This window comes from Microcaecilia unicolor, chromosome 6 (assembly GCF_901765095.1).
Source record: "Microcaecilia unicolor chromosome 6, aMicUni1.1, whole genome shotgun sequence".
NCBI lineage: Eukaryota > Metazoa > Chordata > Amphibia > Gymnophiona > Siphonopidae > Microcaecilia > Microcaecilia unicolor.
The window spans coordinates 284,715,748-284,740,835 of record NC_044036.1 but is presented as its reverse complement, the minus strand read 5'-3'; the positions used below and the strand labels follow the sequence as shown (position 1 = coordinate 284,740,835).

Below are 25,088 nucleotides of genomic sequence, written 5' to 3'. Positions count from 1 at the left end.
CTGCAAAAAAGAAGCGTGAGCATCTCCTAGCATAAAGTACTTGTGTTTGGTGTATGTGAGTTCTGGGCAGAGCTGGACGGTGCATGGATGTACTTCATATAACTGGGGTAAATCTACCTCTGCTCTTCAGCTGGTGTATAAAATGTAAGTGGGTTTATTTTTACCCATGATTTATGTGGGCATTTTATAGACATGTAGAGTCTATGTGTCTTCATAAAACAGACTTCAAATAGGCACCTTTTAACCCAGACAACTAGTTAGAGAATTACCCTCCAAGGACTAGATTCTACAAAAAAAATCAGCACTGAAAAAAATAGCACGTAACGCTATTCTAGAAACCATGCATACAGTTAAGTGCAGTTTATAGAATAGCACTTAGCATCAGGAACTGTAACTATATTTAGGCATGGCCATTTACACCAATGAAAACCTGGTGAAAATCCCCACACGTAAATTAGGCGCAGATCCCCATAATTTTATAACAACGTGCATAATTTTAGGAATGCCCCTGACCCGCCCATGCTCCTCCCATGGCCACATCCTGTTGTTTGATCATGCACTAGAATTTAGGTACACCTTTTAATAGAATATGCCTAAAAGATGCATGCAAAAATTGTAATTATTGCCAATTAGTGCAATAATTGCTTGTTCTTGCCCAATTATTGGCGCTGATTGGCTTTTTATTCAATTACTTTGTGCATACAAATTGCACCCCCAACTCAAGCCATATATAGAACCCAGAGGCAAGTGTCTAAAGTTGGCTGCAACCTCATTGTATCTCCTAATGGGGGTTGGATAGCTGGGCGTAAATCCCTTCCCCTCACCACTGCATTAGAGAGGTTCTCAGCATCCTTATCTTCTGGTCAGATCTTAACTAGCAGGAGGCCAAGATGCCGTATCCAGCATATTCCAGTGAGGCTGTGTCTGTGGGAGATGGAATATCAACATCTGTACGAGGTCTGCAGAAAGTGGCGAGTCTGTGCGGGTTGTGATAGCTTGTGTGCGTATGGGATACTGCGGGCTCCCGATGTTTGCGTGTGGGTTTGCTGTCGTCGGCCGTCGGAGCTCCCCCTGCCGGGTCCCCTGGCTCGGAGCGCAGAGGCAGACACACACAAGTACTTTAGTTACATTGTTGGCTGAGTTTGCAACAACTCCCTCTGCCTTGGCCTTAGCCGGGCCCGATCCCCGTAGCCCCCCGCACGGCTCCCGCTAGCCTTCCGCCGTTTGGCATGAGTTAGCTCGAGATGGACACCAAGCATTTCCTACCCTTGGGTGAGTAGCAGAGTGATCGGAGGGCTTCTCCGCCTGGATCGGGCCCCTGTCTCCCCCGATCTTAGTGTTCTTTGCTGGAATTTGGTCTCGGTGGTGGTGGGGGTGTGTGTGGGGGGGGGGGGGGGGGGGAGTGAATGTCGCGAAACCTGACCTCCAGCTCCGTTTCCCATCCGATATCCCGGGGGCAGGGAGAGGCAGCACATACATCTTCAGCTACCCTCCCCGGATCGGTGCCAGGGAGCGTTCCCCTCCACCCCACTAATAACACAGCTGGCAGCTTGTGCCTGCCACTTCCAGCCCGAATGCGGGGAGGAGTGGAGCTCGGCAAAAGTGAAGTGACTCCGTTTCTGTCTGGTCAAGAGAAATAAATTTCATAAAATAATTATTACAAAAAAAAAAATCCTGTCTGAAAAGTGGGCAGCAAAGGTTTCTCCGACTTCAGAGCAAAGGTTTCTCGTTTCTTGAAGTTGTAAAAAGAGATGAGGAACAGAGGGACTAGATCCGAAAAGTGCAGGGCGTGAGACGCCGTCTCTCCTTTTGCTCCATTAAAGTCTTTGCATGCTTGTGGGAATTTTTCCAGCGTTTTTTAGTTTTTTTTTTTTTTTTGCTGTAGTGATCAGATGTCTCGTTTCCTTTCTGTCATTTTCTGGTGCAGGGTATTACCTCTTTCTCTTTTTTTTCAAGCGTGCAGCCTGGCGCAGATAAATGTAATTGCTGAGGTTAAAGGTGGCGTGTGTATAAATTAATGGTTAAGTGATCTTATAAGGTGCGGCTTGACTAAGCCACTGCTGTATTTTAAACCGCTTTCTAATGACTTGAGTCATATTTTGCTTCTAGTGGAGATTTTCATTTGAGTTCTTGTTTCAAGGGACCATCGGAACACCCAGATGCATTCTTAAAATAATTGAAAGCTACATTTAGAGAACACTTTTCAAAAACCATTTTAACTGGAAAACCGATGGTTGTACGTACAGAAATGGGCTTTTTATAAAATTAGCATTTATTTTGTTTTGGTTTTCTTTGCATGTACGTATCCCGCAGTAAGCGGAGGATGGTCAGGGTTTGCATTTACGTGGGCAGTTGAGAAAAATTAAAGCCTGTACATGTGAATGAGCCCTCAAAATTTGTGCTTGTCACAAAAGCAGGTGTAAATATAAGCGCATCATTTTTCCGGAGCAGTTTTCAAAGCGGAATTGCGCATTTACTTGGCGTTGAAAACGTAGCAAAGTTCACAAGGAAGCGTCTGAGCAGGTTTAAAATAAGTCATAGTATACTCAGTACTCACCTTCTCTTTCCCATCATGACCAAACTGCTACCATTTAGGGTACCTAATTAATTTTGCACTTGCACCAAATTTTCGGTTTCTACAAAAAAACCCCCAAATACAGTACATTAAACAAAAATCCTGGAAAAATAGAATGCAAGCCATTTTAGCCCTGTATGATTTGGAACAGTGAAACTGTTACCAAAAAAATAACAGGGAGCAGTGTAAAATAAATAAATAAATGTTTTTACTGAAAGATGCATAAATAATCCTGGGACTTCTTGCCTGTGCCCGTTTCCACCCCTGCTCCCAAATTGAGCCTGAAATCAAATAAAACAAGAATGTCCCCAGAAATAAAACCCTAAAGGAGAAAGGGACCCAGCAAGGCCAGGTTGTAAAACTTTCCTAGTGCTGAAAAAGTGGCATTAAACTTGTGCTCTGCAGCTAGTGTTGGTCTATAGTAAACTGATCGGTTTTGGGGGGGAGGGGGGCAGGGGGATTTGCTTTTGAAAATGGCTCTTTACCCTATGTGCCAAGCCTTGGTTTCTAGAATCAGAGCAGAACTTGGCAGGCGAGAGGTTAGACAAATTCAGTGCCCTATCCTGTGCCAAAATTAAATTCTTGTATCATTAGCCATATAAATTCCGCTTTTATTAGACTAACTAGCAACGCCTCAGAAAGGTGTAGGATTTTCTTCTAAGCCATTTACATCTTTTCTAGTGAGTTATTAGACTGTATAACCTGTATTGGGAGCTGGTTAGCATGTACTCGCTTTTCCATCCCATTTATTAAAGTGTGAAAAATCATAACATAATTTAGTGCATTTCTTTGTTTAGGTCCTATTTGTGTTTCATAACATTACCCACTATTATTTAATGCAGCACCTAGCAGAGTTTTATAATGGTAATAATGTTTAGTGAAAATACAGTTGCAGCAAATATTTGGGGCTTTATAGCGTGTGCATTAGAAAATATGTTTTGCAATGTTTGTTTATTTTTTATTTTGGAATATTTCTGATTTTTTAAACTATATACCCACCTCTTCCTGAGGCTGTGGAGTGGTTTATAGTAAATAAAAAAAACAATAATATTATAGAACGGAATGTTAAAATTACAGAAATGGTGATCTCAAAACAGCCAGTTTTACAGTGTGTGTATAAAATGCAGTGAGATCATCAGTGGTTTTCAGCTCATTTGGAATCTGATTGCAAAGGAACGGACTTTTACATTAAAAAGACCCAAGAGTTCAGAGTCGTTGGTCCAACGCTCTTGGAATTTTGTAGCTAGGCTTTACTAGTAGATCGTAAATTACCTGTGGATACATACCAGGTTAATGGAAACACTGATAAGGAGGGGGCTTTTTTTTGGACATAGGGAATAGTGTTTGATGGTAAGATTGGTAGCCAGCATACATCTTAGTTTTGCTGCCAGGTTCTGAGTATATTGGAGCCTCTGCAGTTCAGTTGTACGTAAATCCACATACAATGAGTTGCAATAATCTAATTGTGATATTACTAAAATATGAATTAAAGGAATTGAGTCTGTTTCCATCAAGGAAGGGTGCAAATATCTAATATTCCAAGAGAGATAAAAACAAGGTTTAATAATAGAGATGATGTGTTTCTTCATGATCGAAGTAGAATCACCAAGATGAATCTCAGGACTTTGGAAACTCAGTTGGTGATTTCCTACCCATAATGATGGAATTGAAGCTTATTCTGCTTAGTGTGTGCTACATGGGAATACTGTGCATGACTGACAAAAGCAAAAACAGCCTGAAATTTCAGGTTTTTCCTATTGTTCCATTTTGACAGTATGAAAAGATATAGGAAATGTCAAACAACATAAAATATTTCATTTCAAATGACTGCACTCTACAGTGGTATAAACCATTCCATATGTTGTAGGTCTTGACTTCTCTGACTGGTATAAATCCAGACTATATGTAAGTTTCCTAGAGTTTCACAGTTATAATTTCATGATCATGATAGCCAGCTTAGATAAATGTCATTTTTGGAATGTTTACATACCTGCGTTAATACTCTGACCTTGCTAATCTGTGGTTAGATCATATGTCCAAAAATGTTGTGTAGTTCTATGAGTGTACAGCTGGTTATCCGTGAAGGGCTGGTGGCACATGGGCTTGGCACTGAATAATTAGATATGCCATTGGTATAACCTTTTTTTTTGTTTAAAAAGCTGTTAGATCTCAGGATCTTGTGAGATAACATTTCTAGCTGTGAGAGAATTACAGCAAGCCTTTTCAAAGACTCTTTTGCTTAGGGTTTAAAATGCGGATATTTAGACCTGTAAAGCACATTTGAAATGTGTGGACTGGAAATGGGCAGGCAGAAGGTTGTAAAGAAAGAGGACCTTTGAAATTTCCACAAAGTGACTTGCTGACTTTAGCCTCAGAAAGGAGCACAGGTTTCTCCTGTTCACGGCAGCTTTTGGGAAGCAAAGGTTGGAGATATATATTTAAACCTTGGAGCTGGGACCCCGTTCGACCCCACTTACCCCCCCTCCTGCCGCCCTTGCTCCTCCCCTTCTAATAACTCTCCGACACTGGAGTTGGGTAACCATAGGCCGCAGCTTGCTTTATTAACCATGTAATACATAACTTTTATTAACATGAATAAAACAGGAATAAACAATGTGCCCCCCCTACCCTGAGCTACATATGTCCAGGCTTAACAACAACAGTTCGCCCCCCCTTCCGCCGCTCGCCAAATTAGCAAAGCGGCAATTTGTCGGCAACTCCCAGGGCCCCGCCCTACCAGCAAGGGCCCTGATCCGTGCGGACCTCCGCACATCTTCCGGGTCGCCCGACCCGCCTGTCATGCCCTGGCTCAGCCCCTATGAGCCATAGCTCCTGTAGCTCAGGGTTTGATTGCTTCTTTTTGCTGCTGCGACAAAAACTCCCAGGCCATCTGCTGGAATAAAAGAAAAAACACAACCAGAAAAACTGCCTCTCAAACCTCCTCCTCCCAACCCCACAGCCCATGCTAGGGCGGGAGGGTGGGCAAACTGCCTCTGAGGAACGGGACAACACCCGTATCCACGGAGGGGGTCTTTTTAATCTCCCCCTTAGCCCCGCCCCCCAATGCCAGCAACCACCAATAGCAGCCCTCCCCACGAGGCCCACCGAGTGAGCAGTTTTTAAACGGGCCACTCACATCGCGTCCCTCCTCGCACGTCACCCCCATGGCCTCTGACCCCCTCCCATTGCTCATGCCCATGCAGAACTGACTCGAACGGGCCCAGCCCTCGTTTAACGGGGCCCGTCGAGACCAGCTCTTGGGCCTTTTATTCTTAAAAATGCTTTCCTCTCCGTTCTGTCTTTCATTGTTGTTGTTTTTTTTTATATAGACAGAAGTGATTGCACAAAGACACATTGAGGGGCTTTACCTGCAGTGTGTTTCTGCCTGCTGTTTATGTGTTTGCCCTGTCTTTCGGTTGAGGAGGGGGCTGCTGTTTGAGGCACAGCTTCACCATTTCATCATGTTGCCTTCATTGAGTTGGGATAAGTGGCTGCTGTCGCCTTTCCTTTCCTGGTCTTGAATACTGAAAGAAACACATTAGTTCTGAAATGAAATAATAATAATAAAAAATTCCAGTTTCTCCAAGCACAGCAGGAAACACAAGTTGGTAGATGTACATGGCTAAAGCAAGCCTTGCTTCCTCTCACCGATGGGCTAGTGCTATCCAAGGAGCCCACTCTATAATGGAGAAAGTATTTGTCGCTGACCAAGCGAGAGAGGAAATTTGAAGTCTTGGAGAAATGGTTATTCTCTGTTTTCTGCCCATAAGTACATAAGTACGTAGGTAATGCCACATTGGGAAAAGACCAAGGGTCCATCGAGCCCAGCATCCTGTCCCAGACAGCGGCCAATCCAGACCAAGGGAACCTGGCAAGCTTCCCAAACGTACAGACATTCTATACATGTTATTCCTGGAATTGTGGATTTTTCCCAAGTCCCTTTGGTAGTGGTTTATGGACTTGTCCTTTAGGAAACTGTCTAACCCCTTTTTAAACTCTGCTAAGTTAACCACCTTCACCACGTTCTCCGGGAACGAATTCCAGAGTTTAAATATGCTTTGGGTGAAGAAACATTTTCTCTGATTTGTTTTAAATTTACTACACTGTAGTTTCATCACATGCCCCCTAGTCCTAGTATTTTTGGAAAGCGTGAACAGACGCTTCACATCCACCTGTTCCACTCCACTCATTATTTTATATACCTCTATCATGTCTCCCCTTAGCTGTCTCTTCTCCAAGCTGAAAAGCCCTAGCCTCCTTAGTCTTTCTTCATAGGGAAGTCGTCCCATCCCCGCTATCATTTTAGTCGCCCTTCGCTGCACCTTTTCCAATTCCACTATATCTTTCTTGAGATGCGGCGACCAGAATTGAACACAATACTCAAGGTGCGGACGCACCATGGAGCGATACAATGGCATTATAACATCCTCGCACCTGTTTTCCATACCTTTCCTAATAATACCCAACATTCTATTCGCTTTCCGAGCTGCAGCAGCACACTGAGCAGAAGGTTTCAGTGTGTTATCAACGACGACACCCAGATCCCTTTCTCGGTCCGCAACTCCTAACGTGGAACCTTGCATGGACTGGTTTGGCAGAGGGCACGCACTTCGCTGATGAATCCCTTGTAGATTTACTTGCCCAAAGGCTGCATTATTCCTTCAGTTTTGCTATCAAGGCTCATGTGCTGTAATTTTGTTGTTAGTTCCCTTGGAGCAGCAGTTGGGAAGACTGTGCACCTTTCTGCTCCATGCCCAAAGCACAGAAAATAATCTGTCACTATTGCAAATGGCACAGAGAGATTGTTTCAAACTCCATGGGCACATATTCAGTCCGTGTGTTCCTGTATGTTTATTTCTGGGTCAGTTATGTTCCCTTGTTAATTCTGGTCAGTGGTCTTTTCCTTACTTACTAGCCGTTGAGCCCGTAAAAACGGGCTAGTAAAGGAAGGGGGGGGGGGGTTTGAAAGGCCCCCCCTTGGCTAGGTCACCGCCCCCCCCCCCCGGAGTCCCCTCCGCCATCCCTCCACCCGGGCACCTGGCTTCACTATTCAAACCGGCGGAACGCAGCACACAGCTATCTGAGCTGCCGTCGGCCTTCCTTCTTCTCTGCGTGTGTTCCGCCCTTGTGTGACGTAACGACGGCGAGGGCGGGACACAGGCAGGTAAGGAAGGCCAACGGCAGCTCAGATGAGCTGTGTGCTGCGTTCTGTCGGTTTGAATAGTGAAGCCAGGTACCCGGGCCGGGTGGAGGGTGGGTGGGGGAGCGGTAGCGGCAACCCTGGGGGGGGGGGAGCGGTGGCGACGGTGGTTCCCTCACTCGCAGGTGCGCAGGTTCCCTCTCTGTCACGCCCCCGTCATCACGTATTGACGCGGGGGCGGGTCAGAAAGGGTCTCTACTGCGCATTTGCGAGTGAGTACGCCTCTTGCCATTTATGTTTGATAGTATAAAGCCTCTTAAGAGTCCTTTTTTTTTGATGTGTCGTATGCCTTCTGAAATGTTTTTCCTTCCATTTATAAAATGCTCGTTTTCCAAAAAACTTGAAGGGTTGAATATTGTAACACCCCACCTCATAGTCCACAACATAGTCCACACCCTCCAACGAAAATCCCTAACAAACACCTCACTGAAGCCATATCATCATATTATACAATCTTTTTCCGAAGCTGCTTGCGTGCTTTGCTAAGTAACCAAATATGTACCTGCTTCCTAAAAATATTATATTGCAGAAAAGACTTCTACAGTGTTAGCACCTGGCAGTGAGACTTTGAAGCCTACATTCCCCTTCATTTTGTGATGCTGTGTTTGCCATTTTCAGAGTTGCCAGTCAGTGGTGGCACATGAGGCCGGTGACTAGAAAGAGTCCAGATATTGAAGAAAAGGTAGCCCAGTGATCTTGGTTTTTACTATGATTTTTTAGCTTGTTTCATTTGCTCTTAGATTGTGAGACATGGAAACCAACACCCGGTGAGCTTACTGTGGACTTATCTAGCACAGCATCTGCCCGCTTCTGGTCTTCTACACAGTGGCACCGCAGCTGAACCGAGCTGTGGTCCAGGGCTGAGGAGGGACACAGTCCCTCTCTTCATGGGCAGTCATGCTGGATGAATTTCTGACCATTGGAAATATGCTAAGGCTTGCTAAACCCATTCCCCTGCAAGAGAATCTATTGCTGGATCACAGATCATGTTCTGAGCCTTTGTCAGTAAAGATACCCTTCTTCAGCTGTGGAGATTCTTTTCTCAATCCATCTGATTAGTGAATCAGCACTGAACTGGCAAGAAGTGAGATGACCAAGAGCTCCTCTAGTGAGACTGTTAATTAAAAAATTTTTAGCCCTCTCCCCTTTTCCAAATAGTGCTCAAGGCGAGTTACAGATCTAAGTGCCTTCCTTAAAGAGCTTACAGTTTGACTGGGTAACTGTGGGAACAGGAGATGAGGACCTGCTCAAGGTCAGAGGAAATAGGGAAACCAGCACTAAAATCCTGATTCTCAACCTACACTGCTTCTCCCCATTCCTTCTCCTCTGGTATAGAAGAGGATGGGTGGGGGGTGAGAGTCTCCAAGCCCCATGTTTTATAAAAGCTGCAGGACTAGGAGGCCATTGATGCAGTGGGATAAAACCGGGACCTACCTAACCTGTTCCTTATGGCATAGTCTTTAAAGGGACAGTGTCTATTTTAGTCCCTCCTCCCCCTTGTAAGTAGTAGAGGCAGTGTGGTTAAGAGTATCCAGAAAGGCCTGGAAATGGAAAAGGCTTCCATATGCTAGGATTAGGTTACAACCTGGCCTATGGCTCCTGTCTCATCCCTCTTATGTCTAAACACTCATCACCACTCAAGCTTTGAATAAATTAAGCTTTATGTACTCCTCCAGCATTTGTTTAGGGAGATAAAGCCACCCTTGCTTAATATAATGGTTGAGGTGGATGGAGCAGTCAGTAGGGTTTGGATGTGCTTGGCTGGTCTGCCTGAATGGTAAGAGGACATTAGTGTGAGGGTGTGGCACCCGGCACATAGAAAACAATTGGTAGCCCCAATGGGAGGGAGCGAGGTGGGGGGAAATGAGTACAGTCTATGGATTGTCCTGAGGACACTTCTTACTTTGTTGTACTTACTGCGTTATGGTTAGGTAACTTTGTGTTAGTTCATAACGAGGTTGGTGTTTCTTCATAGCGGTTGTTGTGCACTGTGCATTGTCCAGAATGCATTTATATGTTGCTCTTAATAAAAATAATTCGAACATAAAAAATTGACAAAAGTGAAGGAGTAGGAGGCCAGGAAAAGATGCGGCCTCCATAGATTCAGTTTTCTAGAGAGACTCGGAAGATTTCCAAATCATCCCAGAATACCAGGGTTAGTGCAAGAGTACTGGATGTCCTACATGAACCTTCAGCCTTTTGTTTCCCCCTCCCAAGTAAAATTCAGGTTCCTAATCTGTAGGTTCCCCCCTCCAAGCTTGTGATAATTGTACTCTACTATCATGACACCTCCTTGCAATATATTTTTCAAAGTACATAATTGGACTTCGTGGCATTAAATGTAACATGTTGTTTTTTTACTTGTAAAAGCAGGTGCTGGTGGATCTTTGAGTTTGTGTACCTCTCATGATTTACTGTGTTGCTTTGCCCCCCTGAAGCTGCTGTTCTAGGCGACTGCCTAGTTGTGCCTTATAGATGGGCCGGCCCTGCAGATTACATGAAACCCAGCATGTATTATTCTTAAGTGTGTCTTTCTGCATGGATACAGTATCTGAGGACTTTCCGAGTATCACTGCTCTGTTTGTGTATTTGTATGCACTCTGTTTTCGACTTATACATTCTCACAGACTGAAAATAGTTGGATAATTCTCATGTTGCAAAGATATTTCTGTGTGTGCTTCCATAAGGCTATTAGAAAATTGCTCACAAAATGTGTAGATATGCTGGAATGCGAGTGCTTCATGATTATTGTGGTTGTCCGGGTCTTGCTGCAACTGAATAAGTAGAACTGCCAAAATGTCCTACCTTTCTGAGGAAACCTTTCTCCTCAAACCCCAACCAATCAGGTTTGAGAACCCGCTATATAAAGACATACTGAAGACCTCATAGCATACACTGAAGAAAGCACGATGGCTGAAACATTGATTCCAATTAGTCAAATGTGGCAAGACCTGGGCTAGAGAATGACATGGGGTCAAAGTTAGTCTCCATCCCCAGCCTGTCCCCACAACAGTACAAAATCTCATTCGTACAAAAAACAAGTAATTGTTTTTTATTGAAAGTGAAGGAACTAGTGCAGTGGAATTTGAGTTTGCGGGGATGGGGTCAAAGCTTACGGGGATGGGGACAAACTCTGTTCTCGTGTCATTCCTCTAACCCAGACAACCGTAAAAATCATGATGCCAACCGTGGAAGCCTAAGAGAATATTCGAGTTCTGCATCTGACAACCTGTCTGCTCTGTAATTCTACTCAGCAAAGACAGCTGAACCCTTGGCAGCTCACCCATCTGACATTTTAATCTGCTGTAATTTATTAATAGTATATTTGGGTACCAGGTTCATGTACCTGCTTGAAATATTTGACTCGCATGCTTGGTGCAGTATATACTGTTCCTCACACTTCTGAAAGCTGTGGTGCTGCCGGGTACCTCTTTTCCAGGCACATTCCCTCCTCGCTGTCTCTTTATTATTTTCTGGTTGATTTGTTTGTGTTAGCAGTGTCTTTAACTGAGATGCACTGGGAATGTGGAGGAGCAGATGCAGAACTGTAAGGGATGATGAGAACATCCTTTAAACATGAAGAAACCTGGGACCTGATCCTATGATTAAGAATTTTCTGGGCAATTTGCAAGTGAAACTCGCAGAAAATTTCCGGGAAGAATTTCTGGGCTTGGTTATTGTTAAAGGTTGAGGTCAACTGGGCCATTTCTTTAAGTAAAGCAGTTTTTTTACTTCTGTAGTTTGAGGTTTTGATATTGGCTGTGCAGTTAGCGGGTAAATGCAAAAAGACACTGAGATGGAAATTGGAGTCATGTGTGTTATGGCTATGTTATGCCTTCTCAGGACGGCTGATAGTGACGTTGTAATTGAGTCGGCAAGTGTTTATTGGTTGTCCTTTGCATTGAGAGGCGTGGCCTGAAGCTTTTTAAATGACGTCCTTGGCGTCTTTTTTCAGTTAGCCACTGGTGTTTGGTATGCAGCGGCTATGACACAGGATTATTATCCCCAACGCAGCTTCGGCGAAACGGGGAATCCCTGTTGGGTATTTGGGATTTATGGACATGTTGGTTTGCTTCTAACCGAAGAATAAGAAGATTGATGGATGAGTATTATGCCACCAATATGTTAACAGTGATTGACAACTTTTATTTCCTGTGATTATACACTTGCGTTTGTGACTCGTAGGACAGTTTGAGAAGGCATTTTGTGCACTTTTAGTGGATTTTTTTTTTAAACCTGTGATGGTGAGCTGTGCCCAAGCCTTATAACTGTGGTTGGCTGGGTGGTTCAACTGAGGTTTTTTCTCCACTTTTTTGTATGGGCTGAAATGCTGTTTCATCTTAGAGGCCCTGTGCATGTGGTATTGTAAGAATTTGTTGTGATCGATTATCTGATTCAATTATTTGGAGTTTGTGTGAACTTTATGTTATGTTACACACTGCTTATATTCTGCAATAACCTGTAAAGTTCAATGTGGATTACAAAATATCAAGAAGTTGAATACAATAAGGTCAAGTATTACAGCTCAAATAACATTACAAAATATAAAATTACAAAAAATGAGATTGAATACAATAAATCCAGATTGACAATTTAAGTATCTACCACTTCATGTTATTGAGATCAAATATTTGTTAAGCAACCAAGTTTTTAAATAATTGCGAAACATCGTGTAATCATTGATTATTCGAACTGATGTTGGAAGGTAATTCCATATCATAGCAGGTTGGTCGTATGTTGAAGAATGAAATATTTTTCATGACCTACACCCCTTAATAGATGGAAAAGCAAAAGTGTGTGCATACATTGGCTTTGATTTGTACAAACCCTGCAGGTGTGTGCACCAAGGCAAGTTTGGTTTGTTGCCCCCTACATGTTGATATTCAAAGTGATTTAACTGGCCAGAAATGGCTCCTGGCTGGTTAAATCACCTGTGTGGGGCTATCCGCTGATACTCGGCACCACTTAACCAGTTAGTGCTGTTAAATATCACCAGGGCCGCCAAAGAGGGAGGGGCAAAATTCCCCATGCCCAGTGCTGGCAAGCATCTTCCTGCTTCCAGGTCTGTCCTTCCCTGCTCCTGTGTGCTGCCCAGGACCCGGATGAGTGTGTTAGCGTGATATCGTGTTAATGCAGTCATCCGTGTCCTGACTCCTTGCACAGACAGGAGCAGGAGAGGACAGACCGTGGGAGCAGGCATATAGGAAGCGGCTTGCTGGCTCCAGGCCCCTCCTTGGATGCAAAGACTGAAAGGAAAGGGGGCGGGTGATGCGAGTGGGGGGGGGGGGGGGGCTTGCTGTGGTCTGGCTCAGTCCCGGGCCTGGCTATGTCTCTTGGCGGCCCAGAATATCACCACAGACTGCTACACTGAGAGCTGGCTATATTGTATGTGGTCCAGGGGCAGAGTCAGCACTTGCACGGTTAAGTGCTGATATTCAGCTCTTAATAACCTAAGTGAAACGGGCCAAATCGGACTGTATAAAAGTCACTCATGTCTTTATGTGGTGTTACTTATGCAGTTAAGGGCTGAATATCACACTTCACTGCATAAGAGGTAGCCGGCTGCATAAGCCTGTTATTCAGTGTCAGTGTCAGAACATGGACTGTCATTGAATATTGTGAATAAGACTGGTGGTGGCTAAAAAAATGCCCATGCTATCAGATGAATAGCTACCCCTAAGGTCTTAGCTTTTGTTCCTTGCTTGGTTCTGCAGTAGGACAGCAAGAGGGCAGCTCTGACATTGTCAATAGGACACTTTAAGAGGGAGTCTTCAGTGCTCTACCCATGACAGAGGCACACACACTCATGCCTAGATGATCGAAAGCCCTGCGCTGTTCCAAACAGCGCTCTAAAAATAGCGCTGGAACAGTGTGAGGCTTTACCACGTCTATGATCAGAGATAATAGCATGCTAATTTATGTGCACTATTCTGATCATGGGGTAAAGTGTCAAAAGCCCAGACTTGTCAAACACAGGGGCTGGAGGTCTGTGGGACCCCAAACAGCCCCCCCCGTACTTGTGACCGAGCTGGTGTTCGATTTGCTTTGGACAGCGCGCCAATGTTTGGCTCGCTGATCATTGGGGAGGAATATGTTTAGCATGCATTTGCATGCTACTTATGCTAAGAGCCCTGTTTAGCATGCATTTGCATGCCAGTTGCATTCAGAGTCTGCGAGCGCGTTATTTTACGAGCTCAGGGGCTCTGATCATAGGGTAGTAGTAAAAGCAGGCGCTAGTATGGCGTTAATAGCCTCTAGCGCCTATGTTTGCTTCTAATCATCTGCCCATCAAAGACTTAGGTGCTCATTTTCAAAGCACATAGACTTACAAAGTCTCATAGGAACTTTATGTGCTTTGAAAATGAGCCTTCACATCTCCTTCATGTAAATGACTGTGAAGTGTCTCTGTTAGGAGAGGACATCCTCAGAACCCTGCAATTGTCTCTGGTGTTGTCTTCCCTTTCACCACTTTAGATATTAGTTTGGCAGTGGATATACAAATTGTTAGGCCAAGAAACGTGTGTGTCTTTCCCTTTCATTTCTAGATATTGTTTGTACTGTGTTACTGTGTAAAAATTGAGGAATTACTGTACAATGTAGCTGAATGTAGGTTACTTTCCTCACAACAGCAGCATGTCTGTCTCTTGAATTCATTGTATCTTATTCCTAGATCTCTCTCTTTTGTTTGTCCAAATATGTATTTTGAACTCCCCATGCATGTCTTTTTAATGGTTTTTCACCATCAATTTTCAGCTTTCATCTTTAATAAGTGAGTGCATTTTTGTTTTAGTGGTATAGTAATGTGGATGGCAAAACGTCATCTTAAATTGAATGTGGAAAAAACAGTTATGCTCTGGGTGGGCAGAAAGGTAGAGTTAGGCTTGAGTTGGGCATCAGTTTTTGTTAACAATCCTCAATTCAAAGTTTAGGTGTTAAGCTTGACTTGATGATTGAAAGGTTGTGCATAGGAACACCTTTTTCTGTCTGTTGTTGGTTCATCAGATACCTGATTCCCTGTGTTTAGAACATTTGTTAAAGGTAATGCAGGCTGTTATTTTAGTCCAACTGGATTATTGTAACATTGTGTACTTGGGCATTCCTAAATGATCTTTGCTCTGACTTAAATTGCTGCAAAACACTACAGCCAAAAATTATTTAAAGAGATACTAGGGCAGATCGAGCCTCCCCATTTAAAAAATCTTTACATTGGCTTCCTAATCAGGTTAGGAGTGAATTGACATTGTGTTTAATTTTTAAGTGTTTGCATGGTCTTGGTCCATCTTATCTCTCATTTCAAGTGCATCATTGTACATTGGCTAGATCTGCTTACAGTGTTAAATTAAAAATTTCTGTGGCTTCACAATTCTGTCTTTTACCTCCTAAGATTTATGAAGAGTGTACACGAGAATTTGTAGATTCTTGAAGATGTGGCTATATGACTGCTGGATGGGGGATGGAGAATTCTGGTGTCATACTATTTTTGAAATTACTTTTGTTTTTACTGAATTTGCTTGTATTTTACCTATGTTGTAATTTGTTTTGAGTTTATAGGTTTAAAAAAAAAAATATATATAGATGTTTATAGATGTTTTAATATTATTTTTAATTTCTTTTTTGTAACCTGTCTTCAACTGATGGGTTAAGTGGAAAATAAATGTTTGTTTAAACTAAATAAGAGTTGATCCTATGTATATCAGCATGGTACTGCATGGAATAGGCTATTTCTGATGACAGCCAGCACGTGGCACCCCAACTTATTTACAATTCTGATGATGATCAGCATAGTGGCAACCCAGTTTAACTACATTCCTGATAGTAAAGGTGTCTAACATTTTGAAGCTGTTATTTCTTAGACGATCAACATTCTCACAGCACTTTAAAACCCTCTAACTTACATAATGAAGAGAGTATTTTATCACTAAATTATGTAAAACATTGTTCCTTGTGCTTTTGCCTTGAATGCTTCAATTTTCTTTTAAAATAGCTTCTGATTGCTTCATTTTCTGTTATCGCTATTCTTGCTTCAGCTGCATCTCAGCCCCTCCTGAGCCTTCATATGTTGTAGGATTCTCAGATACCAAGTTGGAGCACTGCAGCTGCTGCACAGTGGCTTTTTTGATGAAAAGAAGGCAGCAATTCATAACCTTCTATAAATTTAAATAAATAATGTGGACATGTAGGGCCCGATATTCAGCCTGAGGCAGTAAGTAGCTCACAAACTGCTTTTATCCATGGGCTGAACTCATCCTGGATATTCAGTGCCCGAGGCATGTGTGACTGCTGGCATTGAACATCCGTGTATGACCACTGACTCAGAAATTAACAGGGCACTGGCCGATTTTTTGACTGGTGCCTTAACTCACTGCATAAAATGAGGATAGTTGTTTATTAACAAGGGACTCAAGTACAAATCCACCTATGCACCCAGCTTTTCCTACTTAAGCGCACAAATATGGAACGCATTGCCAAAAGAAGTTAAAACTACGTTCGACCATCTAAACTTCTGGAAAGCACTAAAGACGGAACTGTTCAGAAGAGCGTATTCCACCAACCCAACATGAAAAACCTGGACAACAGCGACACATCTTAACCAAAGACCGCAATGAACACTACTTGTACCTCATTCCACCATATTATCACTTTGTATTCATTCATACCATGTGTTAGTTTAGACCGGAATCAGCTAACGCCGCTAACAGTAATATGTAAGCCACATTGAGCCTGCAAATGGGTGGGAAAATGTGGGATACAAAAGCAACGAATAATAAAAATAATAATATTCAGTTTTGTAGCCAGTTAGTGGACTGAAAAATCACTGCTAACTGGCTGCCCTAACTCTGTCCCCAAACCGTCTAGGGGGCCCTTTTACTAAGCTGCAGTAATAGGGGGCCTGCATTAGTGTCAGCGTGTGTTTTTGATGTACGCTGAGGCCCCCTTTTACCGCAGCGGATAAAAGGCTGTCTTTTTTTTCCCAAAAAGCAATGTCCATGCGGTAAGTGATTAAAGAGATTACAAACAATAGCAGCGCCTGCTTCCTGAGGAAAAAGGCATCGAGAAGCCCCCAGCCTAAATGTGGCTCCGGGGACTGGACTTCATCATCATTGGCCAAAAAAACTCTTTTATTATAGCTGCTATTGTTTGTAATCTCTTTAATCTCTATATTTGAATATAATTTACAAATAGAAAGAGGTAAACCTCGCCCATACATACCTTTAGATCATGTGGTAAGTGAACCACTTACCACGCAGCCTTTCAGGGGGGTGGTGGCAAGGTTTCCTGAGCTAAGCTGGCAGCTACCAGGCAGCACTGCCGGGTAAACACCGGTGCTACAAAAAATATTTTTGTAGCATCGGAAATAATGTGCCCTAGGGGTCGGAACTACTGCTAGGCTCCTGCGGTAGCCCGGTAGGTCCTGATTGGTGTGTGGTAAGCCTGTGGTAGGCTTACCGCTACTTAGTAAAAGGGCACCTAGGCAATTAGAAGGCATATTCATTAGCACTATCCGGTTAAGTAACACTGAATATCCCCAGAGAACCTCTTCTAGTCATTTAAATCCCTTTGAATATCGTTCTACCCCATAGTGGATAGATGATAAGAGACACAAAAAGAGATTTGCTTCATTCACCCCCTCCTTTGAAGCTTGTGAGTAGTTGAGCCAGTCATCAGGGCCTGGATGCTGCTACTCGTAAGTTTCAGTTGCAAAACCACCAAGGTGGAAAAGAATGACGGTGTCCCACGATAATCACAGGAGCAGATAAAGGAGTGGGAACAGAACCAAACTCTTCAGAAAACAGACCGGAGATGTCCTGTATTTGAAGTACTCTTTATTAAAAGAAGACTCAACAAGGTACCCTGTTTCAGCACTGGAGTGCCTTCTTCAGGATTCTACATGGATGACCATTTTTCATATCCATGTAGACTCCTGAAGAAGACACTCCAGTGCTGAAACAGGGTACCTTGTTGAGTCTTCTTTTAATAAAGAGTACTTCAAATACAGGACATCTCTGGTCTGTTTTCTGAAGAGCCTAGTTCTGTTCCCACTTCTTTATCTGCTCGTAAGTTTCAGACAGGTGCAAATTCACCCCTTTTTGTGACGGAAGAGAAAAGAAAACCACAGTGGCCATTGGCAGAAGTGTTTTCCTATTGACTTTAGATCAAAGGGGCAGTTTAGGGGACTCAAGAGGTGTATTCAGAAACTGAAAATAAAACAAGACAAGTTCTTGTGATTATTTGATAGAGGGTTTAAATGTGCTGTATTAGAAGATGAAAGAGCCAGTGAGGGAGGGAGAAGCATTGACTGTAGACCTTATCTCAACTGTGGATTCCTGGGAACAGACCCTGCTCAACCACCGCTCTAAAGAACTTAGTTTTCCAGCGAATGCCACAGGCCAGCCGTCCCACTGTAACTCAGCTCAATTAAACACGCTCTTCATTCTTTGCACTTAATGAGCTGTTAGAGTCCCATAAAGGTGCAGCAATAACATTCCAATCTTCATTGAAACCTGTGGTATGTGGCACATTGGATAGGATATACCTGCCAGTGCACAGCCAATCACAGAGCCTGCTCAGTTGTGTCCATTCTATATCCTGTGCAGAGATGGTTAGTGATTCCTCCAAATTGCCTTACTCTCTTCAAAATTTTCCAAAAATGAGATCATCGGAGCACCATAAAATAGGAGATCCTTAACCAAGAGAATGGACACTCTTCTGCAGGGAGGTTTGGTGGCTTGCTAGTAGTGAGAAAAGTAGGCACCCTCTCTGGATCATGCTATCCATCTAGGTCAACCACATAGCTGTCATGGTCACATCGCTGTGAAGAATACATTCATACAGTGTAGTTATCTATCAGGCTTATTTTCGAACGAGAAGGGCACCCATCTTCTGACACAAATCTGGAGATGGGCGTCCTTCTCTCAGGGTCACCCAAATCGGCATAATCGAAAGCAAATTTTGGGCGTCCTCAACTGCTTCCTGTAGCGGGGACAACCAGAGTCCATGGGGGCGTGTCAGCACCATAGTGAAGGCAGGGCTGGGGCGTGATTAAGAGATGGGTGTCCTTGGCCGATAATGGAAAAAAGAAGGGCGTCCCTGACGAGCACTTGGCCGACATTACTTGGTCCATTTTTTCTTGCGACCAAGCCGTGAAAGGTGCCCAAACTGACCACATGACCTCTCCTTACTCCCCCAGTGGTCACCAACCCCTCCCACCCTAAAAAAAATTAAAATTTTTTTTTTGCCAGCCTCAAATGTCATACCCAGCTCCCTGACAGCAGTATGCAGGTCCCTGGAGCAGTTTTAGTGGGTACAGTACACTTCAGGCAGGCAGACCCAGGCCCATTCCCCCCCCCTACCTGTTACACTTGTGGTGGTAAATGTGAGCCCTCCAAAATCCACCTGAAACCCACTGTACCCACAAGTAGGTGCCCCCATTCACTCCTTAGGGCTATGGTAGTGGTGTACAGTTGTGGGGAGAGGGTTTTGGGGGGCTCAGCACCCAAGCTAAGGGAGCTATGCACCTAGGAGCAATTTGTGAAGTCCACTGCAGTGCCCCCTAGGGTGCCCGGTTGGTGTCCTGGCATGTGAGAGGGACCAGTGCACTACGAATTCTGGCTCCTTCCATGACCAAAGGACTTGGGTTTGGTCGTTTTTGAGATGGGCGTCCTTGGTTTCCATTATGGCCGAAAACCGTGGACGACCATCTCAACATTTAGGTCAACCATCTCTAAGATCGACCTAAATGTTGAGATTCGGGTGTCCCCGACCGTATTATTGAAATGAAGGATGGACGCCCATCTTGTTTCAATAATACGGGTTTTTCCGCCCCTTCGCGGGGCCGTCCTGCGAGGATGCCCTCATGAAAACTTGGGCGCCCCATTCGATTATGCCCCTTCACGTGAAACAATCTTTTATTTCCATACTGTGGAGACTGGTATTGTGTGCATACTGTTAAATTTTGCTAGGGGTAGGAATGGAACCTTCATCCTGATTTTTGTAGCCCTGTGGTGAAACACCATGGTTTTCTTCCAGCTTATCATATCAGAGTGCTAGCAAATTTCCTGGCATGTGAAGGGGTACTTTTGATAAGTAGTCGAAATCCGAATTGGGATGTTTTGCTCATTATATCCAAAAAGTCCATCTTAGAGCCATTTTTGAACAGGAAAAATGTCTGAGTTTCCCTTTTGAAACTGGCTCAAAGATGGACTTTTTTTTGCACAGGAGACATCTAAAATGAAGAGTCACTTTCCAAACCGAAACATTCAACTTATAAACGCCAAAAAAAACAGGCAGAAGAATGTCTGTCTGGCATCATTTTGAGAGAAATGGCCACACAGATGCCCCTGCAGATCAGAGGGGCAGCCTAGTGGTCCGTGCAGTGGACTTTAAACAATGGCACCCAGGTACAACTCCTTCCATAGCTCCTTTATTTTGTATTGTGAACCCTTCAGGAACAGAATAAAACTCCCAGTACCTAACTGTACGCCATTACAATCGCTTCCACCCATCAGGTGTATCTTATATTTAGATACAGTAGGTAATTTGGTGGTTTTGTAGGGCTCACAATTTCCACCACAAATGTACTAGGGGGAGTGAGATTTAGACCTGGATCCCCTTGTTCACAGTCCACTAGGCTACTCCTGGGAACTTCTTACTGCTCTGTTGGGTATGCCCATAATACCTGCAGCTGCCATAGAGCCTGGTGTCCCCTTTCAGTTTAACTTCTTATGGGGGTGGGAGGGGGAGAGCATCCACTAATGGATTAAGGAGGGGTCAAGCCTTAATCCCTCCAGTGGTCAGCTCGTCAATCAGAGCAGCTTTTAGTAACTAAGACATGATTGAAACAGGTCTAGATAAAAACATCCTTTTTTGCCTTGGACGTTTCTTCCTGTTCCATTATCGCTGAAAGATGCCCAGCTTTTGGGCTCTACCCTAATCCCACCCAAAACACACCCCTTACTATTTGGGTGAACTACAGTTAAGAAAAAAAGTCCTAATTTTGCGTCTTGAAAATCACGATTTAGATGTTTTCGGCAGATGGACCTTTTTTTGGCCATTTTAAGATGTCTACATCAGGGGTGTAGCTACGTGGGGCCACGGGGGCATGGGCCCCCACAGATTAAGCCCTGGCCCCCTCTACATTTGACCCCCCCCAGCCACCGACCCCCCCCCCCCGCCGGCCACTGCCCGCCCTGCCGCCGCATCAGGTACCTTGTTTCCTGGCGGGGGTCCCCAACCCCCGCCAGCCAAAGAGTCTTCTTCAGTGCCGGTCAACTCCGGCGCCTTCGCTGTGTGATGATCTATTTCTGACGCCTTACATCCTGCACGGGGCTACATACAGGACGTGCACAGTGCAGGATGTCAGGAGTTTGAAACATCATCACACAGCAAAGGCGCCAGAGTTGACCGGCGCTGAAGAAGACTCTTCGGCTGGCGAGGGTTGGAGACCCCCACCAGCAAACAAGGTACCTGGCGGCGATGGGGGAGGGTTTTTGCGGTGTCGGCGATGGGGGAGGCGACTAAACAGTGCCCCCCCACCTCGGGCTCTGGCCCCCCCTCCTGCTGACATCTGGCTACGCCCCTGGTCTTCATGCTTTGAAAATGAGCACCTTGGTGTCCTGACTGGGTGAAACCCATATCACACAGGGAATTAACTGCATAAGTACCTGTCTGCTGCAGTCCTGGCGCAGTAAAGGTCTTGTGAATACACAGTTAATAACAGTACCACAGCGCAAAGGACCCTGGACTCCAAAACTTCTGTGTCTGTGGAACATTCAGCATGAGAGGCCTCAGGACAAGATTTATAACAGTTTCATAAGAGTAAAGTTCAGCCTTTGCAAAGCACCTGTGGACTTTCAACCTGGAGCCTAGTGAGAGGTGACAGACACATGGAAGCAGGAACGAGTAAAAAGAGAGAGAAGAAAACCTTCCCTGGAGTCTGCCCTTCCGGAATCTCTCCCTGCAGTGCAGTCATTCCATCAGCAGGTACAACAGCATGTGCAGAACCTGCAAACTGGGCCCTTTGGGCTGTGGGTTAGAAATTTTTCTGAGCCTCCAGCTCACAAGTGTGCCACCAGGGCCATCGCATGTAAAAATCAACGTATGCAGTAGGCACGTCACGTGGAGGGTAGATAAGAGAAATAAGCCATTTGCCCAGGTGAAAATTGCCATCTTCTGTCCAAACTTACGTATGACTTTCACAGCATGTCTGCTTTTAGCCAAGTTATTTAAAAAAAAAGGCATTTACGGGGTGAGGGGGATTGTAAGCTCTGTCGAGCAGGGACTGTCTCTTCATGTTCAAGTGTACAGCACTGCGTACGTCTAGTAGTGCTATAGAAATAAGTAGTAGTAGTAATTTTGGTTGATGGAGGAAATTTTTTGTACCACTTTCCCTAGCGTGCTGTTCAGAGTGATGTACAACAGAGCAAAAGTATAATGGAGGCCATTTTACAAGGTTTGGTGGTTTCAGAAAAGGTGCCCCATAATGTGCATTATGGAGGTAACTAATATGGATGTGCTACAGTTTTGATGGCCAGAGGAATGTGATAGCTGATAACGGCACGCACGGAGGGGAGGATGCATATGGAGGAAGTTCAGCAATTAAAACTTTTGAGCATCACGACAGCGTGAAAAGTACAGACAGGCACTTCTGACTCGTTATCATTTAATGTTGCTTCCAATGCATTTTAGTTTTGCTGCCCTTGCTGCTATTTGGGGGGCGTTGAATGTTCTTTACAGTATTAATCCTGCATAAGCTCTGTGCACGTGTGAGGCGGAGTGTTGGTGAGCAAGGACACTTCCAAGCAGTAATCTTCTGCAGGCATCATTAATTCTTTTTGTTTAGGAAAGGTTATGACATATGGCCCAAATTACATCAGAGAGCAGCCTGCAGCTGATCTAATTATTTGGCATTACACAGTAAGCCTTGTTAGAGATATTAATTCCCTGTTCCGCTCCACGGACAGGTGTACCATGTTGATGCGTGCCGCTGAGATGCCTCCCTTTCTTTAGGAGGTGAGCTGGCATCTTTTGCACAGCTGTTTTTCCTGAGATGTAGTGGTGCTGATAGATAAGGGGGAGGGGGAGAGGAATGTACTGGCAGACTAGAGAGAGGGAGAGCGACGAAGGGGTGGTTTCCCACTTAAATATTGACTTGTCTTTAAAATGACTGCTGATTTATGTAAATTTTGCCACAGTGCACCGTTCTGTTGATATGAATGAATTGTGAATTTGTAATTCAGGCCCATTATCATACAGAAAACATGCCTAATCTTTAATTTCACATCTAGGGCTCATTAGGCAGCAGAGCATGAAGTGTGTGTGTTGAATCGGATCTCTCATTACTCTCATGTAGCTATTACAACAGTTTTTATCAACCAGCGTGGCCTCAGTTCTGATCAGGTGTGTTTATGGGCACAGGAGCCAGCTCTGTGGGTGCTCGAGCACCCACAATATTTGAACAAACTCTTTGACTGTGTCCAGGGAGGGGTCATTTCCATTGAGTGTAGCCAAAGTTGGCTCCTATGGTTATGGGGAAGTCACCATTCACTGGCTGATGCTTGGGTCCATTCCAGCACGTGGGCTCTGACCTCAGCATCTCACAGCACGAGACACCACCAGTGGCTCAAAAACATACAGGAGCTGCTTTCCAGAGCGTGGGAATGAACACACAGCTTGCAAGGTGCAAAAACAACTGGACCCCACTCTGTGTCACAGCACTCCGAGTTGAACTCTGTGGAGCACTATCCCAAGCTCCACTCTGTGTTGCAGCACCCTGAGTCGTAATTTGTGTAGCACCACCCCGAACCCTACTCAGGCCCTGATGATCAGAAGCAAACGCGGTGCTAAAAGCCATTAGCGCCGGACTAGCGCACCCATTTGCCTGCACCCTGGGATCAGAGCCAGTAAGCGCGTGAAATAATATGCTCGCTGGCTGTGACCGCTAATTGCATGCTAATGCATGCAAACGAAGGTCTCCCGCATTTCTCCCTTACGATCAGCGGGCAGCGGGCCAAACAAGGGTGCTGCTTCCGCTGCAAACCTTACACCAGCTCAGAGTTGGCCAGCAAGGGAGGAATGGGTGAGACCAGCAGAAGAGGTTTCACAGGTCCGGGATTTTCTCCCAGACCTGTCAACCCTAAGCCCACTTCCCCTTATAATTTAGGGAAGCCCTGCCCAGTCCATCCTAGGATGCACTGGACAGGGCAGGGCACCGTCATTTTGGAGGTGGCGCTGAAAGGAGGAGGGAGTTCTACTCCCTTTCATCATCTAAATGTACATGGGAGGGTTTGGGGCTACTACATCACCATGTGGGGGGGGGATGCTTCTGTTGGGGGAGGGGTGTTGAGCTGGAGGTTCAGTGACCTCCAGCCCTTTCTTCTGTTGAAGTGGTGTTGGGGGGGGGGGCTGGATGTTCACCAGGCCTCCAGCCCCCCTGTGTCAGTGTCTAGGGGTGAGGGGGGGCAGTAGGCCACCAGGGCCTTGCCTTTGAGGGGAGTCCGAATGTTTGACAGGTCCAGACTTTTTTTTGACAGCCCTGTCAAAACAAGTGTGGGAAAATTGTGCCTGAGCACATGCCCAGGCACAATGCTCCTGCACTTTCCCCTAATGATCAACGCTAATAACACACCTAAATATGCATGTTATTAGCGTTAATTTCCCGTACTGTTCTGGTGCTATTTTTACAGTGCTTTTTCTTAACAGCGCGAGGAATTGATCATCGGGGCCTCAGCACTTACATATAGAGAGAACTGGTCAAAATAAGAGGGTTATTGTATGTGTCTGCATCCCATCTTTCCCTTTGTTGTCAAATTTGGGTGAGAGAGAGGTGGGGTTTTCAGTGCTTTCCTATCTCTTCTTTTGGTGATATGACTCCTCTCCCTGTCTACTGGTTCATTTTTGGAGTTTTTGAGGTTTATTTCAGTTCGTTTCACACATTCATTTTAACACGTACCAAAAGTTATTTAAACTTAATGCGCGTAGATCTTTAGATGTATGTGTGTACAGTCGAGTTTGCGTGAAGTAACATTTTTAAGGTACATAAACAAATACACATCCCTAATGTCCACACTGCCTGCTCTGTTGGCATTCCACACCACGGTTTTGTCACTGTAGCTGGACATTGGTCTTGAAAATGTTGCGAAAGGCTGTGTTGTGCTGAAGGGTAAAGAAGACTTTGGTAGGTTGTACACTTACTGCCCCCTCTGCACCAACTATAATCAATGCAACATCACTGAAAAGAATAGGACCCTAAAAGTCTCTTGTTGGATCTTTAGCAAAAACCCAAATATCCCACTGTAAGGCCACCTCCCAGCACTG

General features: G+C 44.6%; 1 protein-coding gene across 2 annotated transcripts in view; it reads left to right on the top strand.

The window, feature by feature from the left end:
• Positions 1-667: 667 nt before the first annotated feature.
• RXRA (retinoid X receptor alpha) overlaps positions 668-25,088 on the top strand; it is a 257,109-nt gene continuing 232,688 nt past the window's right edge. Inside the window, exon 1 of one of the 2 annotated variants that reach the window (XM_030207681.1) lies at positions 668-1,272. In XM_030207681.1, coding sequence (XP_030063541.1) covers positions 1,245-1,272 — 28 coding nt within the window. In that variant the 5' untranslated portion in view covers positions 668-1,244. The remainder of the gene's footprint in view (positions 1,273-25,088) is intronic. The other variant, XM_030207682.1, reaches the window with a different exon arrangement.